General features: G+C 38.9%; 1 protein-coding gene across 1 annotated transcript in view; it reads left to right on the forward strand.

Moving 5' to 3' along the window:
- atp8b2 (ATPase phospholipid transporting 8B2) overlaps window positions 1-20,546 on the forward strand; it is a 56,438-nt gene that overhangs the window by 34,153 nt on the left and 1,739 nt on the right. Inside the window, exons 19-28 of the mRNA XM_053624081.1 lie at window positions 4,284-4,395; window positions 5,625-5,730; window positions 5,876-6,083; window positions 6,178-6,361; window positions 13,879-14,102; window positions 15,027-15,110; window positions 15,194-15,439; window positions 18,336-18,474; window positions 18,732-18,862; window positions 19,307-19,791. Coding sequence (XP_053480056.1) covers window positions 4,284-4,395; window positions 5,625-5,730; window positions 5,876-6,083; window positions 6,178-6,361; window positions 13,879-14,102; window positions 15,027-15,110; window positions 15,194-15,439; window positions 18,336-18,474; window positions 18,732-18,862; window positions 19,307-19,786 — 1,914 coding nt within the window. The 3' untranslated portion in view covers window positions 19,787-19,791. The remainder of the gene's footprint in view (window positions 1-4,283; window positions 4,396-5,624; window positions 5,731-5,875; window positions 6,084-6,177; window positions 6,362-13,878; window positions 14,103-15,026; window positions 15,111-15,193; window positions 15,440-18,335; window positions 18,475-18,731; window positions 18,863-19,306; window positions 19,792-20,546) is intronic.

Raw genomic sequence — 20,546 nt, forward strand, 5'->3', positions numbered from 1 at the left:
GCTAGTGTGTCAATTCAATTAAAACTCTACATATTTTAGAATATTACATAATTCATAATCGATGCCTGTTTGTCAAGCTCAAATTTCATTGGACAATGTGGAGCAGAGCGGTAATTTCCCGGTCTGATTCTTATATTGGTTGAAAACTACATAGCCAGTCTGTTTTCAGTTTATTTAACAAAGTGAAATAGCATAAAGAAAAAAAAAAGACGACAAGTATCGTTCTTTCCAGTCCGAACAGATAGATGAATTTGCATATTTGGAAGTCACATTAATGGTAAGTAGTGTTCAGTTTACGCTTACTTAAGTACTGCATCTTGTGTTGATTTACTATTTGATGATGCCATCATAGTTGGTTAATTGATGTCCAAGTGCCACCTACAGGCCTATTAGGTGAAGTGCAGGCTGTTAGGTCAAGAACTCGCAAAATGTGAAATGGCCTTTATTACATTTTTATAATTATGCAATAATAGTAAAGATAATAACTAGAAGAAGAAGAAGACATGCATAAAAACATCAAAAATATGTTAACTTTCCTCTGGCTCTTTAAAGAAAAAATCATAACTTTTGTTGTACAGTTCTGCCAGCTGAAAAGGTTCCCAACCTCTGCATTAGAGACTAATTTCTTCCAGCTTTGATTCACTATACAAAGAATTCCATTTGGTCAAATGTTTACATACACCAAGTTGACTGTCTCTTTAAACAGTCTGGAAAATTCTAGAAATTGATGTAATGACTTTTGGAAGCTTCTGATTGGCCAGTTGTCATAATTAGGAGTTAATCAGTAATGCATCTTTGGCTGTATTTAAGGGCCTACCTTTAGATGAACGACCTTTGGTCTGAAAGGTTCAACTGGTTCACTCCAAGACAACAACTAGGGAGCTGGTGAAGGAGTTGGGGGGGGGGGGTCAGGTACCAAAGAATACACGTCCACCATTAAGACAGTCCTACATCACCATGGCCTGAAAAGCTGTCGCACAAGAAAGAAGTTTCTTTATATACTTTATTTATTGTTTCTTTGTTTCTTTATTCAATCCATAGGGCAGAACACGCCACAGACAGAAAGACATTAGGTCCATGTTGACATTATTTATAGGCTAACTTTTTTTTTTTTGAGTTATTGAGGTTTTGGATTCAACCCGTAGGTATTTAAGACAGAACTGTTTCAGAAACAAATGAAGAAATATTCTGAGCACAGAGTGAGCTCATACAAAGGTCTGTAACAGGCATTTTTACATTAGATCAGCTAGTTGTACTCTGTGGGCTAATATGAGAGAGAATATTTGCTTGCGTGTTCCTTTTTGTTAAGTATTTTCTTACCATACATAGTAGTGTATGTGTGATGAAGCATATAGTTTGAAGCCTTACTCCAGCCTGTTAGAAGGAGCTTTTCTCCTCTTTGTATATGGGTATTCTTGCATACTGGTTTCTTCTTCTTCTTTTTTTTGCATACAGTCAGGTCCATAAGTATTTGGACAGCTACATAATTTGTCCTTTTGCCTCTGTACACCACCACATTGGATTTGAAATGAATCAAGTAATATGTGATTGAAGTGTAGACTTAGAGCTTTAATTAAAGGGGTTTAAGAAAAATATTGCTTTAAGCTTTTTAATGGAGTCCCTCCATTTTCCATGCTCAAAAGCAATTGGACAACTGACTGATGAATCAATGCAAAATACAATTTTTAAATGACAATTTTATTTATCGAAGGCAAAAAAAGTTATACAGCACCTGAAAATATTGCCGAATTGTTTTAATTCAGTCACATTGGAAGGCTTTTGAGCATGAACTGCCTGTTTAAAGTCCTGCTACAGCATCTGAATAGGGCTCAAGTCAACATTTTGGGCCACTCTAAAATCTTACTTTTGTTTCTTTTGAGCCATTCATGTGCTTTGAATCGTTGTATAGCTGCATAACCCAGTTGCACTTCAGGATTCTCTGGTAGAGACACTACCTCCACCATGTTTGTCGGTTTGTATGATGTACTTATTGTTGAATGTTGTGGTAGCTTTATGCCACATGTAACAGGACCCATATCTTCCAAAACGTGACTCATCAGTCCACACAGTATCATCCCAAAAGGCTTGACGGTCCCCAATGAGCTTTTGGCATTCTTGGGTAGCAGTGTTTTTTGCCTTTCAGCTGGATACAATTTTTTCCCAGTCTCTTTCTAATGGTGGAATCATGAATGCTGACCTTATCTGAGGCAAGCAAGGCCTGCAGTTCCTTAGTTGCTCATTTGGTTTCTTTTGTGACTTCCAGGATGAGTCATCAGTGCAGTCTTGAAGTAATATTAGTAGGCCGACCAGTTCTGGTTAGATTCACCAGTGTTCCAAGTCTTCTCCATTCAGAGATACTTCCTCTCACTGTGGTTCGCTGAAGTCCCACTGCCTTAGAAATGACTATGTAACCATTCCCAGACTTATTTTCATTTAACAGCACAGTTAGTTCTGGCAGTAACATGAACAATAGGTTAATATTAATGCACTCATTCTAATATATTATTGTTTCCATAGCCACAGTTCAGAGAGAGAGAGAGAGAGAGAGAGAGAGAGAAAGGCTGGTGAAGGGAATGACTTTATCGAAACTATAACCTCGGTGAGAATAGGAACTAATTTGTCTCTCAGACTTCCCACAACATTAAATCTAACTCTAAACTGCAACGTGTCATTCATTAATAAATTCAACATTCTAATCGTTGGCAAATCACCGTGTTATAAGTGGAATAACACACTCTAGACCATGCTGTTGTACAAAAATAAAAATATACAAAAAACAGTGCAACAGCATGATCGGTCATGTGTTATTCCTTACATAACTTTCTTCCTCATCTCTTCCAGAATATCTTTTGACTGTGCTGATTGTTGTGACATTTTTGCCTACATCACATTGCTGGAAAGGTTTTATTTAAGTGATGTTTAGGGCTAACAATCAATTAAATTTGTTAAATGGTTGATTGAGTAACTAAAGCGGCGGTTACTTTTTGACACAGGACCAGTTGGTGTGGAATAATTTTTTTTCCTTTAATAAATGAAATGATCGCTTAAAAACTGTATTTTGTGTTTACTCAGACACAAAATACAGTCGTATATGTCGTATATTAAAGTTTGTCTGAAGAACTGAAACAATTAAGTGTGACATTAAAAAAAACAAACTGAAGAAATAAAGAAGAGGCAAATACTTTTAAATGGCACTATATCTGATAAACTTGATTGGCGTTGGTCTTCAGGGGCTCTTGTAGACACCAGCTTTAAAATACTGCCATTGAGAGTATAGTGAAAGAACCGGAAACGAAGGAGCAGTATTAAAGATTGTGGAAGCCTATTGCAGTTCACAAGATGGTTTAAGTTTAGAACACAGTTTTTAAAATCGCTTGGCCGAAATAGAACCTTTATGGGGTTAGTTCCTACCCATGGGCCGTATGTTTGGCACCCCAATCTAGACTCTTGGTCTGCCATAAGTTATGTCAAAAAGCTAGGAGTCAGTTTTGATAGTGACCTCAGAGTTAAAAGCAACATCACTAATGACTGTAAAACAGCATATAATCTTCGTTCAGTAGATTGGAGGATAAGATTACTCTCTGATCTGCTTTACCCAAAAGCTTGCTACAGCATCTTCAGGATACTGCTGCTAGAATCCTGACACACATTACTCACATTGCACTCTAAATCTCTTCACTGGATGCACATGTCCTTTAGGAATGTATTTTTTATTTGTTTTAAAGATTCTTTTATTAAATCTCAAGCATTACAAGGTTTAAGCATTAACCTTTGCCAGTTAAAGATTCCTTCATAAAGTTGGACTAACCTCAGAAAGATATTTTTCCGAACTGAAAGAGGGATTATAGTGGGACCGCAGCCAAGATGATAGCATTTGAGGTTTCTGACATGCTTCGATGTTCGAGGCATCTGGTAAAATAAAAATGCATTAATGAGACTCAAACTATAGCAACAGATATTGATTTGTTTCTATCAGCGCTATGTATGGAGGAAAAAGGATGAGAGTATAATATTCCAGAGCAGCTCATTGTCTGGGTAATACAGCATATTAGGGGTATAACAATCCATTACTGTTCAGCTTAGAATTTTCTGCTGCTGAAACTATTCAACTGCTTGTTAAGCACCTTGTGAGATGAATCAAATCAAGTAAAGAGGGGGCGATATTGATGTCAGAGCTTGCATAAGGTATGTTTTTTTTTTTTTTTTTATGTAATGTGTGTGCATTGCTCATGTACTGTTTTTTGTTTTGTTTGGTTTTGTTTTTTTTAAATTATATGTTGTAGCTTTTGGGAGCCACAGCTATAGAGGATAAGCTGCAGGAGGGTGTGGCTGAGACCATTGCTATCTTGTCACTGGCTAACATTAAAATCTGGGTGTTAACTGGAGACAAGCAGGGTGAGTGAGAACCACATGATCAACTGTCCACACAAACAAACCATGCACTACAATAACTAAAGGACAGTATGTCCATTCGAAGAGACTGAATAACCTGTACAGTATATATTTACGTATGTGGATACATGGAAATTTTTGGCCTTGGCACAAGGCGCTAAGTTTGCCAGAATCCCAACACTGCTCATCACTCTGAGAACACCATCCTCACAGTGAAGCATGGTGCATCATGTTGTGGCAAGGTGGATAGAGCCAAATACCTTTTCCGGGCTGCAAGATGCACACTTTAGGCTGAGGCAGAGATTCACCTTGGAACAAGAAACTGACTCTGAGCATACTGCCAAAGCTACATTTGAGTGGTCAGGTGGTCATATTTACTGTACCAGCATACTCACTAGTATTCACTCCAATGATTTTTTTTTTCCCACATTATATAGTGTATAGAAAATGTATAACCTGGAATTGAAATGGACTTAACTAGGATTTGATTTACTTGCAGCTCTGATTGCAGCCAAATGTGGTATTGATCCAGGGGAGTGAATTGGATCAATGGGTCAGTACCACATTTGGCTGCAATTAGACCTGCAAGTCCTCTGGCATATATCTCAATCAGCTTTGCACATCTAGATTACGATATTTTTGGCCATTGTTCTTAGCAAAATTGCTCCAGCTCTCTCAGATTGGATGGAGTCCTTGTGATATTCTCAATTGGAATTGAGGTTGGGGCTTTGAGTGGGCTTTACCGATTAGCACTCCAGTGTAGCTTTGGCATTATGCTTGGAGTCATTTTCTTGTTCCAAGGTGAATCTCTGCCCCAGCCTAAAGTCTCTTGCAGTCTGGAAAAGGTATTTGGCTCGATCCACCTTGCCACAACATGATGCACCGTGCTTCACTGTGAGGATGGTGTTCTCAGAGTGATGAACAGTGTTGGGATTCTGGCAAACATAGCGCTGTGTGCCAAGGTCAAAAATGAAATTTTTGGTCTGCTCAGACTAGAGAACCTTTTTCCACGTTTACTGAGTGTCCTTTGGACATCATCTGGGCAGTTTTATGTAGCGTCATGACCTATAGTCCCGATTAAGTCTTTTTTCAGTTCCTGGTTGTAACACTACAAAATGTTGAAAAGTTAAAGGAGGTGAATACTTTGTGATTGATTTTATTATACTCCTCAGATTTATTTTTTTAACATACAAAGTGTTATTTTAATATGACATCATTTGGATCTGTTATAGAGACAGCGGTGAATATTGGCTACTCATGTAAAATGTTGACTGAGGACATGACAGAGATCTTCATTGTTAACGGGCACACTGTCCAAAGTGTTCGTGCCGACCTTAGGTATAGTACATTCTACCTGTTCATACTGCTGCCCATTCATCCACCCATCCAGCTTCTGTCCACGTATCCAGTATCAAGTGGTCAGTTAGTTATTTTCTGAGCTCTCACATGACCCATTTGGTTGATTTTCTTCTCTTTTCTGAAGGAAAGCAAGGGAGCGCATGATGGAGTCTGCCCGCACAAGAGATGGTGGGAAGGAGGCAGAGACTCAAGAACTAGGTAATGGATTTGAGAGAGATGCAGCTAAGCAGACGCCTAATCTGGAGAAAGGTGCCCAACCCCAGTCCCTTCCTACCTTAGTGCTGGAGTCTATCAGTGGAGAGTTTGCACTTGTTATCAGTGGACACAGCCTGGTGAGTGACAGTTGCTTCCTGGAATCTGATTGGTGGCTTTGTGAAAAGGCATTTTTGATCATTAAAGCGTGTTTCATTTTTGTGTCTGTGGCAGGCTCATGCACTGGAGTCAGACATGGAGCAAGAATTCCTGGAGACAGCATGTGCATGTAAGGCAGTGATCTGCTGCAGGGTCACACCGCTACAGAAAGCTTTGGTGGTTGAGCTGATCAAGCGGCACAAGAAAGCCGTCACTCTCGCCATCGGAGATGGAGCCAATGACGTCAGTATGATCAAGAGTGAGTTAGAGAGAAATGAGATTTGGTATAGAACACATGAAATTGTCATGTTAAGCATCCACTATCATCATGGAAAGTTTTGACTCATTTTTGTGATGTACAAAATAAGGCAGTAGATGCAGGCATTAGATTTTCTTGGTATTTTCATAACCTTTGGAGCAGGCGCTAAACTGGCGAAGAGCAGTACAATTGTAAAATAATAATAGGAAGAAGAAGGAAAGATAGAGGGGAAAAAAGAGTTGGATTAGAATTTGTTAGAATGAATAAAACAGCAATCAAATCAACTCCTCTTTTTCTTTTTCAAATTTGAGTCTGCACTCAATATTGAGGCTCAATATTCAAATTATAGAAATAACTGACTGATATAACACTTTCTGATTTTTTTCTGTCACTTATTGTCACGATTTCCCCTCGAGCTAGCGCTGTAGCATGCAACGTGTAAACCCGATGCACGAGCTCTTAGCGAATGCACGCTTTTGGGTCTTCAGTGACATTGACTTTGTTTACTTTGGACACATGCTTTTTCCATATAGTTTATGTCCTGTCTCCGCCCCTGTTTTGTCATTGGTTGTTTCCCGTATGTATCATCATTGTTTTCAGCTGTCTTGTGTTTCATGACTGATTACCTTTTGTCATTTAAACCCCTCGTATCTCTTTAAACTTCGCTGAGTACTGAGCGTTATCACTGTACCAATCATTTGTACCTTGTTCCTCGTTTTGATTCATGTTCCTTGACCTAGTTTCTTGTTACTCGTTCTCGTTTTTTGCCTTGCCTAGTTTATGCCCGTTTGTAGATCGCCTGACCATTGCCTGTTTTTTTTTGTTTTTTTTTGACCACGCTAATGTCTCATGATTTGGATTTGTCTGCCTGCCTCTCTCTATTAAAAGCTTAATTACGTGGAAAGCATGACACTTTATATATAAGTATTCACAGCGCTTCATTTTGCCCACATTTTGTTATGTTACAGCCTTATTCCAAAATGGATTAAATTCATTAATTTCCTCAAAATTCTACAAACAATACCCCATAATGACAACGTGAAAGAAGTTTGTTTGAAATCTTTGCAAATTTATTAAAAATAAAAAACAAAAAAAGCACATGTGCATAAGTATTCACAGCCTTTGCCATGACACTTAAAATTGAGCTCAGGTGCATCCTGTTTCCACTGATCATCCTTGAGATGTTTCTACAACTTGATTGGAGTCCACCTGTGGTAAATTCAGTTGATTGGACATGATTTGGAAAGGCATACACCTGTCTATATAAGGTCCCACAGTTAACAAAGCATGTCCGAGCACAAACCAAGCCATGAAGTCCAAGAAATTGTCTGTAGACCTCCGAGACAGGATTGTATCGAGGCACGATCTGGGGAAGAGTACAGAAACATTTCTGCAGCATTGAAGGTCCCAATGAGCACAGTGGCCTCCATCATCCGTTTACTTTGTTTGGAAGTTTGGAACCAGCAGGACTCTACTTAGAGCTGGCCGCCCGGCCAAACTGAGTGATCGGGGCAGAAGGGCCTTAGTCAGGGAGGTGACCAATAACCCGATGGTCCCTCTGACAGAGCTCCAGCGTGTCTCTGTGGAGAGAGGAGAACCTTCCAGAGGAACAACCATCTCTGCAGCACTCCACCAATCAGGCCTGTATGGTAGAGTGGCCAGACGGAAGCCACTCCTCAGTAAAAGGCACATGACAGCCCGCCTGGAGTTTGCCAAAAGGCACCTGAAGGACTCGCAGACCATGATGAAACAAAGATTGAACTCTTTGGCCTGAATGGCAAGTGTCATGTCTGGAGGAAACCAGGCACCACTCATCACCTGGCCAATACCATCCCTACACTGAGGCATGTGGTGGCAGCATCATGCTGTGGGGATGTTTTTCAGTGGGAACTGGGAGACTAGTCAGGATCGAGGGAAAGATGAATGCAGCAATGTACAGAGACATCCTTGATGAAAACCTGCTCCAGAGCGCTCTGGACCTCAGACTGGGGCGAAGGTTCTTCATCCAACAGGGCAACGACCCTAAGCACACAGCCAAGATAACAAAGGAGTGGCTACAGGACAACTCTGTGAATGTCCTTGAGTCCAGACTTGAACCCGATTGAACATCTCTGGAGAGATCTGAAAATGGCTGTGCACCGATGTTCCCTATCCAACCTGATGGAGCTTGAGAGGTCCTGCAAAGAAGAATGGGAGAAACCGCCCAAAAATAGGTGTGCCAAGCTTGTAGCGTCATACTCAAAAAGACTTGAGGCTGTAATTGGTACCAAAGGTGCTTCAACAAAATATTGAGCAAAGGCTGTGAATACTTATGTATTGGGTTATGGGGTATTGGTTGTAGAATTTTGAGGAAAATAATGAATTTAATCCATTTTGGAATAAGGCTGTAATATAACACTATGGAAAAAGTGAAGCGCTGTGAATACTTTCTGGATGCACTGTGTGTGTGTGATATATATATATATATATATATATATATATATATATATATATATATATATATATATATATATATATATATATATATATAAAAATTTCATTGGTAGTGGCACTCACTGAGAAAGTGTGAGTTTTATATTTTGACAGAAAATAGTGTGAAATCTACACTCACATTCAGAGAACAGGCAAGATATCAAGGGCGGAGTGGGGAGCTCAGTTCGGCTCAGTAATCTGCATTGAAACAATGATGTGCAGAGTAAAGAGCAAGCTTTGGTAAAGTAGTGTAATTACACAGAAATAGGGTCATATTAATGGCGTACATTCACAAAACCAGGTTCTAAGAAATGCGACAAGATTCTAGGCCTGCATGAAGATAAAGCAGTAATATTTTTAGAGGCATGTTTATAGAAACATTCACCCACTTCCAGGAAAAGTCATCGTTTCACATAACTCCATCCTTTCTCAACACAGGAAGTGAATGAACCTTTCTTCCCCCTTTCTCTTTGTTTTCAAAACTGTTTAAAAAGAAAGTCTTCCATATTTGACACGAGAACTTGCATCTAGTCGATGTGCAACGTAGGCCTTAAAATAATGCCATGTGGAGGATGATATTTTTTTTTTCAGTTTTCTCTCTTTCTGCTAGCTGTATGCATATTAGAGCAGGTACGAGAGAGCAGTTCAAAGGGAATTCTTATCTCTTGAACAATCTGATTAAAATTCTGGAAGCTGGCCCTTTGTTTAGGGAGCTGGAGATTTCCAGCTCTCCACCTTGCTTCAGCATTTCCCTTTCCACTAAATGCAAATGCTCACCGGTGTAAATAAAACTGACCTGCATTGTTAAGTAAGTCCAGTTGTGCTGACCCCTGCATCACAGTTCACCAGGTTTTTGTTATCAGGAAGATGCTGCCTGCCCAGGACTTTTTATTGTTCGTTTAAGTGTATGGAAATTCTAACACTGACCCTAAAGGCCATATTTACTTGTCCGCATTCCAAATTCCTCTTGGACTATGAAACTAAGCCAGGAAAAACAACCGTGTGTGTCTATTGGTAGACCCCCTACTCAAAAAGACTTTGTGCTGTATAACAAGCAAAAGGTGCTTTAACAAAGTATTAGTTTAAGGTGTGTACACATTTGTGCAACCTAAAATTTTTAATTCAATTTTTAATTCAACAATAAAGCTGGAAAAAAGACCCGACATGATTTATCTTGGTTTCACAAAAACCTGCCATTTTAACAGGGGTGTTTAGACCTTTTATATCCACTGTATATGTAACAACCCGAAAATATCTATAATCGTATTTTTTTTCCCATTAAAGTAAGCTTAAATCTTTCCTCGTCCTCCCAAAAACATGGTAATAGGTGGATTGGTTAAGATAAGTTGGCAGAAAGTGTGACTTGGTGTGTAAATGTGCTTGCGCATGGTTTGGTGTGATGAATTAGTGTTCCATCCAGGTGGTATTTCTGGCCTTGCCCCCATTGTTCTGAGGATAGGCTTCAGATCCACCAGAACCCTGATAAGGATAAAACGGTTGCTGAAAGTGAGTGAATGATAAATGTATGATAAATAAAAATTATAGTAAGGGCAAAGTAGGTTAGGGCAGGGGAGGATAATGTTTTTGAGGATACTGGTTAGATTTGTGGATGTGTCTGTGTTTGTGTATTCGTGTTCCCATGTTCTGCTACTGTGTATGTTTCAGACGATATAAAGTCTGCCTCTAAACTCTATCATGTCACAACTGGTGTCTCTGGGGGGAAAAAACAAAAAAAAACCCCAAGGGTGTTGAAAGCAATGGTGTTTATTACCAAATTTCTTGTACGCCATCTTGTAACACTTTTTTCTCAACATATTTCCCCTTTCACAGCATCACCCACTTGTTTTTTCCTTTAGAGATGTCACAAGGTCTAAGGTGGCTGTAAGTCCAAGTGTAAATGCATGAGGAACATCAATTTGAAAACAACACAAACATCGTACAAGATATAATTGAACGAAAGCTGATGAAATAGACTGAGAAAATGGCATGATGTGTGATTCAGAATTTTAATGTCCTGATTTCTAGTTATCATGATTGTGCCCGGGGTTGGGAAGAATACTCTAACGGGCCTCTTTTTTGTAACGTGGAACTGAGAAATTCAGAAAAAGTACAGAAAAAGTATTGATGGCTGAATTCTGAATGTACCTTATTAAGTAGTAATGTATTCTGTTACAATACATGTTCCTGTGTTACTGTCTAGCAGCTTTCTTTATGGTATGCTTCTGAATTGTGACCGTGATGATTACATTTTACGCTTTACATAAAACAGTCAGGAACATGAATTTCTTGAAATGAGAAACTACTTAAGCTACAGTGCTGTGAAAAAGTATTTGCCCGCATTCTGTTTTCTTCTGTTTTTGTGTATATTTCATACTAAATTCTTTGAGGTCTTCAAGCGAAATACAACATAAAACAAAATCAACACACAATACAGTTTTTATTTGTATTTTTTTACTGAATCAAAAATCTTTAACTTATACCCATCACCATTGTGAAAAACTAATTGCCCCCTTAAACTTAAAATCTGGTGTGCCACCTTTAGCAGCAATAACTGCAACCAAATGCTTCAGATAACTGGAGCTCAGTCTTTCACTTACTTCTAGGACGTTCTCCTATGCGTTGGATCATTGTCTTAATGTATAATCCAGTTGCATTTTAGTTTCAATTTACGGACTGAAGACCGGACATTCTCTTTCAGGATTTTTGGATAGAGAGCAGAATTCATGTTTCCCTCAATTATTGCAAGTTGCCCAGGCATTGAAGCAGCAAAGCATCCCCACACCGTCATACTACCCCCACCATGCTTGACTGTATGCAAGATGTTCTTTTTGTGGAATACTGTGTTTTGTTTACGCTAGATGTAACGGGACCCCTGTCTTCCAAACAGTTCTCAGAATGTTCTCCCAATAGTTTTGAGGATCATCAAGGTGTAATTTGGCAAAATTCAGACAAGCCTTAATGTTCTTCTGGGTTATCAGTGGTTTTCACCTCACCACTCTTCTATGGATGCCATTTTTGCCCAGTGTCTTTCTGATAGTGGAGTCATGAACAGTAGCTTGTATTGTTACAAGAGAAGCCTGTAGTTCCTTTGATGTTCTCCTTGGCTCTTTTGTGACTTGCTGGATAAGTCATTGCTGTGCTCTTGGAGGAATTTTGGAAGGTCGGCCACTTCTGGGAAGGTTCACTACTGTGCCGAGTTTTTCCATTTGGGGTAATGGCCATCACTGTGGTTCTTTGGAGTCCCAGAGCCTTGGAAATAGCTTTGTAACCCTTCTATTGATTTGATTGAACATGGTTTGCAGTAATCAGGTCTGGTTGCGTCTAGTCCAGCTGAACCCCATTATGAATGCAGTTTCATAGATTTGGGGAATTAATAACTACAGGCCAAATACATTTTCACACAGGCCAGTTGGTCTTGGATAACTTTTTTGCTTCAGTAAATAACATTATCATTTAAAAACTGTATTTTGCATATCTTAATCTGCTACTTCTTTTACAAGAACCTTGCTTTTACCATGGTGCACTGGTTCAGCTACCTGTGGCATGGGGTTGTGGCTACAGGCAGTGTGATGTCATCTGAAGACTCAAAAGGCCTCTCACTCTCTCTGTAAAACTTTTATATCCCTTAACTCACACAGTACACCACATCAGCCCTGTTATGAAACTTTGGTTGAGTTGATGATTTTTGAGTTGTGCAGTAGGCATCCTACAGTTTTGTTGCATTAAATAAGATTATCATTTATAAACTGTATTTTGTGTTTACTCAGGTTGCCTTTGTTTTATCCTAGATTTTGTTTTCATTTCTGAAACAATTTAGTCTAAGATATATACAAAAACAGAGGAAATCAGGATAGGCAAATTCTTATCCACAGCACGGTATTTGCACAAATGCTCTTTTATTGTACCACCAGTATATCAGACTGATCTAGCCTAATTTAAATCAGATAACAGGATTAAATTTGTACCAAAAGCATATGCTTGTTATAATCATAGGGCAGTGATGAAGAAAAGTTTACTTCTCAAAATTAAAATATATACATTTCATGTGTAAAGCCGTGCTCAGCATCTAGTCAAGTATGCATGTTCTTAACATGTTTGTTTTTTTCGATATGATTTGATTCGGCTCTTGATTTGGTAAGTGTGCGTGTCTAACAATACATTCAACACGCTGCATAATGCTGTAGGCTATTCCTGATCAAATTCTGCTTATATTAGATGAGGTGTAATAAATGTTTAAACTTAGTTCAGCCCACAGTATCTCTGAAATTTTGGTACAGATCTTTAAAATGTCATGTATACTTGACTAGATTCACACTTCTCCAAAACAGGCTGTTTTTCACAAGCATACTAGTTAGCACTAATAGCATTGCATCTCCACAGACATCACATAGACAAAAAAAAGAAGGTTAAAGAAATAAACACAGCGAGTGGAAAGTTAATAGCTGCAGATATGAGACTCTGCTAGTTATAGAGAGCTGTGTGACTTCATACATGACCCCTTTAGATTCACACCAACAGGGTTGACAGGATGGTTTTTACACCAAATTGGGATAGTTTTGAAAGAAGGTTTCAGATGAAAAAATGAAGTAAGTTAAGGGGCAAAGACTTCCAATGCCCAATATTTTGGGGCTAGTTTCATGGCTTTTGTAAGAAGTTCATGTGGAAAATTTGGTCAGACCTGGCAACCCCAATCGCAGTTTAATACTACTACTACTACTACTACTACTACTACTACTACTACTACTACTAATAATAATAATAATAATAATAATAATAATAGAATACACTACTAATAAAAAAAATGGTACTGTGGGGAATTTTAGTAGCTTTTAGTAGTATTTGCTTATTTTGTCAGATTTTGTAAAAGTACAGTGGCATACAAATAAAAACACAGAGTCTATGCCCTGCTACCTGAGCTAGCAATAAAATCTAAAATACGGTTGATTTGCTCAAAAATTTGGATTTTTATTTTTGTAATAACCATACAGCCCACATAAACACATGCACACACTGTTATTTTTTATTTTTTTTCCTTCTCTCTCCAGCGGCTCATATAGGCGTGGGAATTAGCGGACAGGAGGGCATCCAAGCAGTGCTGGCGTCTGACTACTCCTTCTCCCAGTTCCGCTTCCTGCAGCGCCTACTACTGGTACACGGCCGCTGGTCCTACCTGCGCATGTGCCGCTTCCTCTGCTACTTCTTTTACAAGAACTTTGCATTCACCATGGTGCACTTCTGGTTCGGCTTCTTCTGCGGCTTCTCTGCCCAGGTCAGTGGGTTGTGGCTACAGGCAGTGTAAAAATCTTAAAACTATAAACTTAAAAAGGCAATGGTGGCTCAGTGGTTAAAGGCTCTGGGTAACTGATCAGAAGGTCAGGAGTTCAAGCCCCAACACTGCCAAGCTACCCATGTTGGGCCCTTGGGCAAGACCCTTAACCCTCAATTGCTCAGTTGTATAAATGAGATAAATGTAAGTCGCTCTGGATAAGGGTGTCTGCCAAATGCCGTAAATGTAATGTAAAAGGCCTCTCACTCCCTCTATAAAGCTTCCATATCCCTTAACCTACATAGTAGGCCACATCAATGCTGTTATTAAACTTGGGTTGAGCTGATGATTTTTGAGTTGTGCAGTAGGCAGTTTTGTTGCATTCAATGTGGAAAGAATGTAGTGGTATATAGAGGTTTTAGTACGAATGTATGTCGTTTCTTTGTGATTAAGACTATGTATTTTGGATGCTTAATTCCAGTATTTGAGGGCTGAATGTAACTAATGAGGGCCAGAGTCAAAATAATAGATAATATAATCGAGTATCTCTATTTTGGCATTTTCAAACACCATTTTCATATTCCAAACAAGGAATCAACATGAGGCAAACAGATCTATGAGATGTGAAGACTTGGAAAACATGGATATAGACTTGGCAAATATTAGTAACACGGTTTAGAAATGCAACATATACATGCAAGTCTTTATGACATGGAAGAATTTACAAGACAAAAAGTGTCATGTAACATCACAATAAAACAGACTGAACACAGGCATAAACAGTGATATAGAGATATGACTATACAGAGCTGAGGCAAGAAGAGAGTAGTATTCTGTGACAGACTGTATCATATGCTATGGCATATTGCGTTTACAGTATATAAAGTGTATTTCTAACCTGACCTTTGTTTTTTCTGTCCCATTTAGACAGTATATGACCAGTACTTCATCACTCTCTATAACATTGTGTACACATCATTGCCTGTTTTGGCCATGGGCATCTTTGATCAGGTATTCACACTACGACGAAATCTCTATTGAAAGTCTAATTTAGCGATCATGAAACCCTCACACCATCATCTTTTTCCCCCCAGGATGTCCCTGAGCAGCGTAGTCTGGAGTGCCCGAAACTGTATGAGCCAGGTCAACTAAACCTGCTCTTTAACAAGCGTGAATTCTTCATTTGCATTACTCAAGGTATCTACACCTCTGTGGTGCTGTTCTTTGTGCCGTATGGAGTTCTTTCACGGGCCACACAGAGCAACGGTGTTCCGCTCGCCGATTATCAGACCTTCACTGTCACCACCGCCACGGCCCTCGTCATTGTCGTCAGCGTCCAGGTTAGATAAGACATTATACAGCTGATCTGACTCCTTAAATGAGCTTTTTTTAACACCGAGGTAAAAGTATAACCAAATATTTTCAGACATTCTATAACATAAGTTGTCATCCTACTTTTCCCCACCTTATTAATGGAAAAGAACACTGGCCAATTTATTAGACACGCCTACCTTGTTGGTGCACATTGTAGATACAGTGGGGGAAATAAGTATTGAACGAGTCAACATTTATTTCAGTAAATATATTTCCACTGAGGTAATTCACATGAAATTTTCACCAGACATCAGTATTAACTCAAGAAACCTGGAAATATAAAGAATTCACAACATTAAAGTCCATAAATGAAGTTATGTGTAATAAAGAGGAATGACACGGGAAAAAAGTATTGAACACTAACTGAAATGTATTTAATACTTAGTGGAGAAGCCTTTGTTTGTAATGACGTTTCAAGACACTTCCTGTATGAAAAAATTAATGGGCCGCAGTATTCAGGTGTGATTCTGTCCCATTCTTCTAAACATATTGTATTTAAATCTTGTCCAATTGGATTCAAGTCAGGTGGTTGACTGGGCCATTCTAACACCACCATTTTTTTTCTCTGAAACCAATTGAGAGTTTCCTTTCCTGCATGCTTTGGATCATTGTCCTGCTGGAAGCTCCACCCACGTCTCATCTTCATCATCCTGGTGGATGGCAGCAGATTCTTCTCAAGAATCTCCCGGTAAAGAGCTCCATTCATCGTTCCTTCAATTATACGAAGTCTGCCGGTACCATGTGATGAAAAACAGCCCCACACCATGATGCTTCAACCTCCACACTTCACTGTTGGTATAGTGTTTTTAGGGTGATGTGCAGTGCCATTTCTTCTCCAAACATGGTGTGTAGTGTGAGAACCAAAAAGTTCCATTTTGCTCTCGTCTGACCAGACTACACTCTCCCAGTATTTCATAGGCTTGTCCAAATGAGTTGTAGTAAACTTTAAACGAGCTTCGACATGCCTTTTCTTTAGTAATGGAGTATTGCGTGTGAGTGTAAGCAGTGGAGTGCATTGCCTATTGTTTTCTCTGTGACGATGGCACCTGCTGCCTCCAAGTGTTTCTGGAGCTCTTTCTGTGTGGTTCTTGGCTCTTGGGCTACTCTTCTGACTATTCTTCTGACTCCCTGGTCAGAAATCTTGTGAGGAGCTCCTGTGCGTGGCCGGTTGATGACGGAATGATGTTGCTTCCACTTGTGGATAATGACCCCAATGGTGTTTACTGGAGGATTCAGAAGTTTTGAAATACGTCTGTATCCGATTCCATCAATATGTTTCACAACAATAAGGTTGTGAAGGTCTTGGGAGAGCTCTTTGCTTTTACCCATCATGAGATGTTTCTTGCGTGACACGTTGGTAACGAAAAGCCTTTTTATAGACCATCAATTTACTAACCCAGCTGATATTAATTTGCACAGATAGGAGTATAATTACTTACAGATTTCAGCTGGTTCCTTGCCTTACCTTGCCTTGGTGTACTGCTTTTTCTTAGCGTGTTCAATACTTTTTTCCCGTGTCATTCCACTTTATTACACATAACTTTATTTATGAACTTTAATGTTGTGAATTCTTTATATTTCCAGATTTCTTGAGTTAATACTGATGTCTGGTGAAAATTTCATGTGAATAGCCTCATTGGAAAGATATTTACTCAAAAAATGTTGACACGTTCAATACTTATTTCCCCCACTGTATGCAGATTATACCCTATATTTTCCATGTACAAATTTGTTATTTGTCTTCATCAGTGCTTAGTTTCTTACCACAGGACTTTTGTAAGCTGTATATTTTTGGTTTGTGGAAATAGAACATGGACATGGACATAAGATACTAACAAACTCAGTGTTACTGCTGTTCTGAGAACAGTGTCATACAGCGAGAGGAAGTATTCGGGCACTTTGTTTTTGTTATTTAATATACTTTCAGTGCATATGTCCACTTTAAATTTACATACATCATTTCTTTTGACTTTGTACATATAAATATGAAAAAAAGTATGTATTCATAAACATAAAAAAAGTTTAAAAAAAAAAAAAAAAAAAAGTTGATAGGGAAATAAGTATTCAGACATGAGAAATTACCAACATCAGTACTTTGTTGCAAAGCCATAGCTGGCGATTACAGGTTTAAGACATCTATTAAGTAGTAATTAGCTTTTTGCAGCATTTTGGTCCATATTTCTTGGCAAATTGTCTTTAATTTCGCAGAATTTAATGTGAGGGTCGCTCTGATGGGCTTGTAATTTCCAAATCAAAATGTTTGAATTCGATCTTATGTTTGGGGGTGTAGTCTTCCATCTTCCATCCTTAAACACCCTTCTTCTCCTCAAATTCCCCAGAAGTGGATATATTCACTGGAAGTATATGAAATAACAAAAACAAAAGTGTCTAGATACTTATTTCCCCCCTCACTATATATGGCCAATTAACTAATAAACTGGCAAATTGGCTTTGGTTTAAAGTTAAATGACACAGTAATATGTGTTATATTAATCTGAATTAATTATGATAATTCAGTCTGTGATTTGGTGAACGCACAAAAGATAAACATTTTGACTGCTTCAAGAAAATAATCTTCAATATAATAATCTCCAAGCTGTGGAAAGACATGTCATTTTATTACATTTTGTAGCAGTAAAAAGTTAATTTCTCTTTCACTCAAAAACATCTACTGGTTGTGTAAGAGATGACATAGTGTCTTTTTTCGGAATGTGTGTTGAAAGAATAATCTTTTTGCATGCTACATTTTAGCATACTTCCAAAATAAGGTCACCTCTGAGTAATCCACAGTGACACTGTGTGTTAAGTTCCTAAGACTTTATGGCAACATGACGTGAAACGTTTTTGTATATGTATGTGTAGATCTCTCTGGACACAGGATACTGGACAGCTATTAACCATTTCTTTGTGTGGGGTTCTCTGGGGGCTTACTTCACTATCCTCTTCACCATGCACTCCAGCGTCCTGTTTAACTTCTTCCCAAAGCAGTTTCACTTCCTGGGTAAGGCTGCACTGTCCCTGCAAACCACCCAGACTCCAGTTATAAATATCTATGCACAGAATATGCGAGATGCGTATCAGTGGGTTTATAGCTGAACACAGATTACATGATCTATCTATTTTTTCAAAAGAAAAAAAAACCCCAGATCAATAGATTTAAATGGGAAGTGCATTTTTTTTTTTTTGTTTTTTTTTTTTAACTTGACGTAAACATGTATGTAAGATTTAATGGTGTAATTTGAATTTGTTTCTCCACAGGAAGTGCACAGAACACATTAGCACAACCAGTGGTGTGGTTGACTATTGCTTTAGCTACTGTCATTTGCATTGTCCCCGTGGTCGCCTTTCGCTTCCTCAAACTAAATCTTAAACCCCAGCTGTCAGATACTGTAAGTTAAAACATGTTTACTATAGTTACAGACCAAATACAGTGTTGAAATACTGTGTGTGTGTGTGCACATGCCTGCGCGTGTGTGTGCATCCGTGTGTGTGTTTATCTGACAGTTTTGACCTTTTGTGCACATTTGTCCGGTTTCCCCATGAGGAAAACAGACTTTTTTGTTTGTTTGTTTTGTTTTTTGTACAAAACCTACAGCTTTTATTTAAAAACCTAAAAGTGCCTAAATGTATTCTTTTTGGTTACGGACGTTAAATTTATATTTAGGTTTATGTGTAAGCATGGGATTAATTCATTCCATTAATAATTATGTTAATGGTAAGTCCTCTCAAGGGTAGTAAGAAAAGCATGTGTGAGTGTGTTTGTGTTTTCCTCTGTTTGTCTTGGCTTATTTCCTGAAAGCTGACACTTTAGTTGTTTTTACCTTTCCCTCAAGGTGCGCTACACTCAGCTTGTACGTCAGAAGAAGTGGAAGCCCGGCGGGCGTGCCGGGTCTGGTGCAGGTGGAATGGGTGCCACCGGGGGTGGAGCTCTTGGGCGTTCATGTCATGGTGGTTCCCGTCGCTCGGGTTATGCATTCGCACATCAAGAGGGCTTCGGAGAGCTGATCACATCTGGCAAAAATATGCGCCTGAGCTCCATCGCTCTTGCTACATTCGCCTCACGGCATAACACCAGCTGGATAGATACACTCCGCAAGAAAAAACAGACAGCGGCCTCCGTGGCTCAGAACATACCGTCCAGCTCACAGGCGCTACCCCTCTCCACATCTTCCTCTCTGATTGGCCCAGAGGAAACATGTCCAGAGAGCATAGGAAAAACAAATGTGAACACTGTCCCCAGCAACAGTGTTAATGATGTCCAGTTAAGCATGACAAATATTGCACAAGTGGAGATAGAAGCTACAGTCTTGTAGTGCAGGTAAACACAAGCATGTACTTTCATATAGAAAGCTTTTCTTTAAAAAGTCACACAGCCATGTACAAATGGACTACACTGTATATAGATTGTTGACATAAAACATGTTTTTTATATATATATGTATATATATATATATATATATATATGTGTGTGTGTGTGTGTGTGTGTGTGTGTATATGATATAATTTTAGATTAGCTTGTACAGTGCGTGTGTAATCTCCCATATTATAAACATGCTTAAACACTTCCCTTTATTCTAGTGAACCTGATGCAGTTTTTAAACCAATGCTTGGACAGACTCAGAGAAGACTCTGATGGTATTTTCACACCTGAGTCTTTTGGGACTTTTGTTTCGGAACCTGGTGCGTTTTCACTCTTGGTTCGGTTCGTTTTGACATGCGAACACTGCAATCGTGCTCGGATCCGCACCTAAACACTCGGACAAGGTGGTCTCGGCCCGATTGCAAACAAACTCTGGAGGGATTCGCTTGTGGTGTATAGCAATGCATAATAGGAACTGCGGTACGTAAAAAGCGTGTTTGTTTTGCTAACGACTCACAGTATTAATTGCGGTTTAACTTGGACCAAAGACGAGGTAAAATGCCTCGTTTAAATTTGGTCTGGCGAACGTATTTCTGAATTTCAAAAACAACTTTCAAAAACAGTCAGGTTTATGAGGTGTTTAGCGAGCGTCTCAAGGAGATGGGCTTTAATCATTTACAGCATTTGGCAGACGTCCTTATCCAGAGAAACTT

The sequence above is a fragment of the Ictalurus furcatus genome, chromosome 1 (genome assembly GCF_023375685.1).
Source record: "Ictalurus furcatus strain D&B chromosome 1, Billie_1.0, whole genome shotgun sequence".
Taxonomy (NCBI): domain Eukaryota; kingdom Metazoa; phylum Chordata; class Actinopteri; order Siluriformes; family Ictaluridae; genus Ictalurus; species Ictalurus furcatus.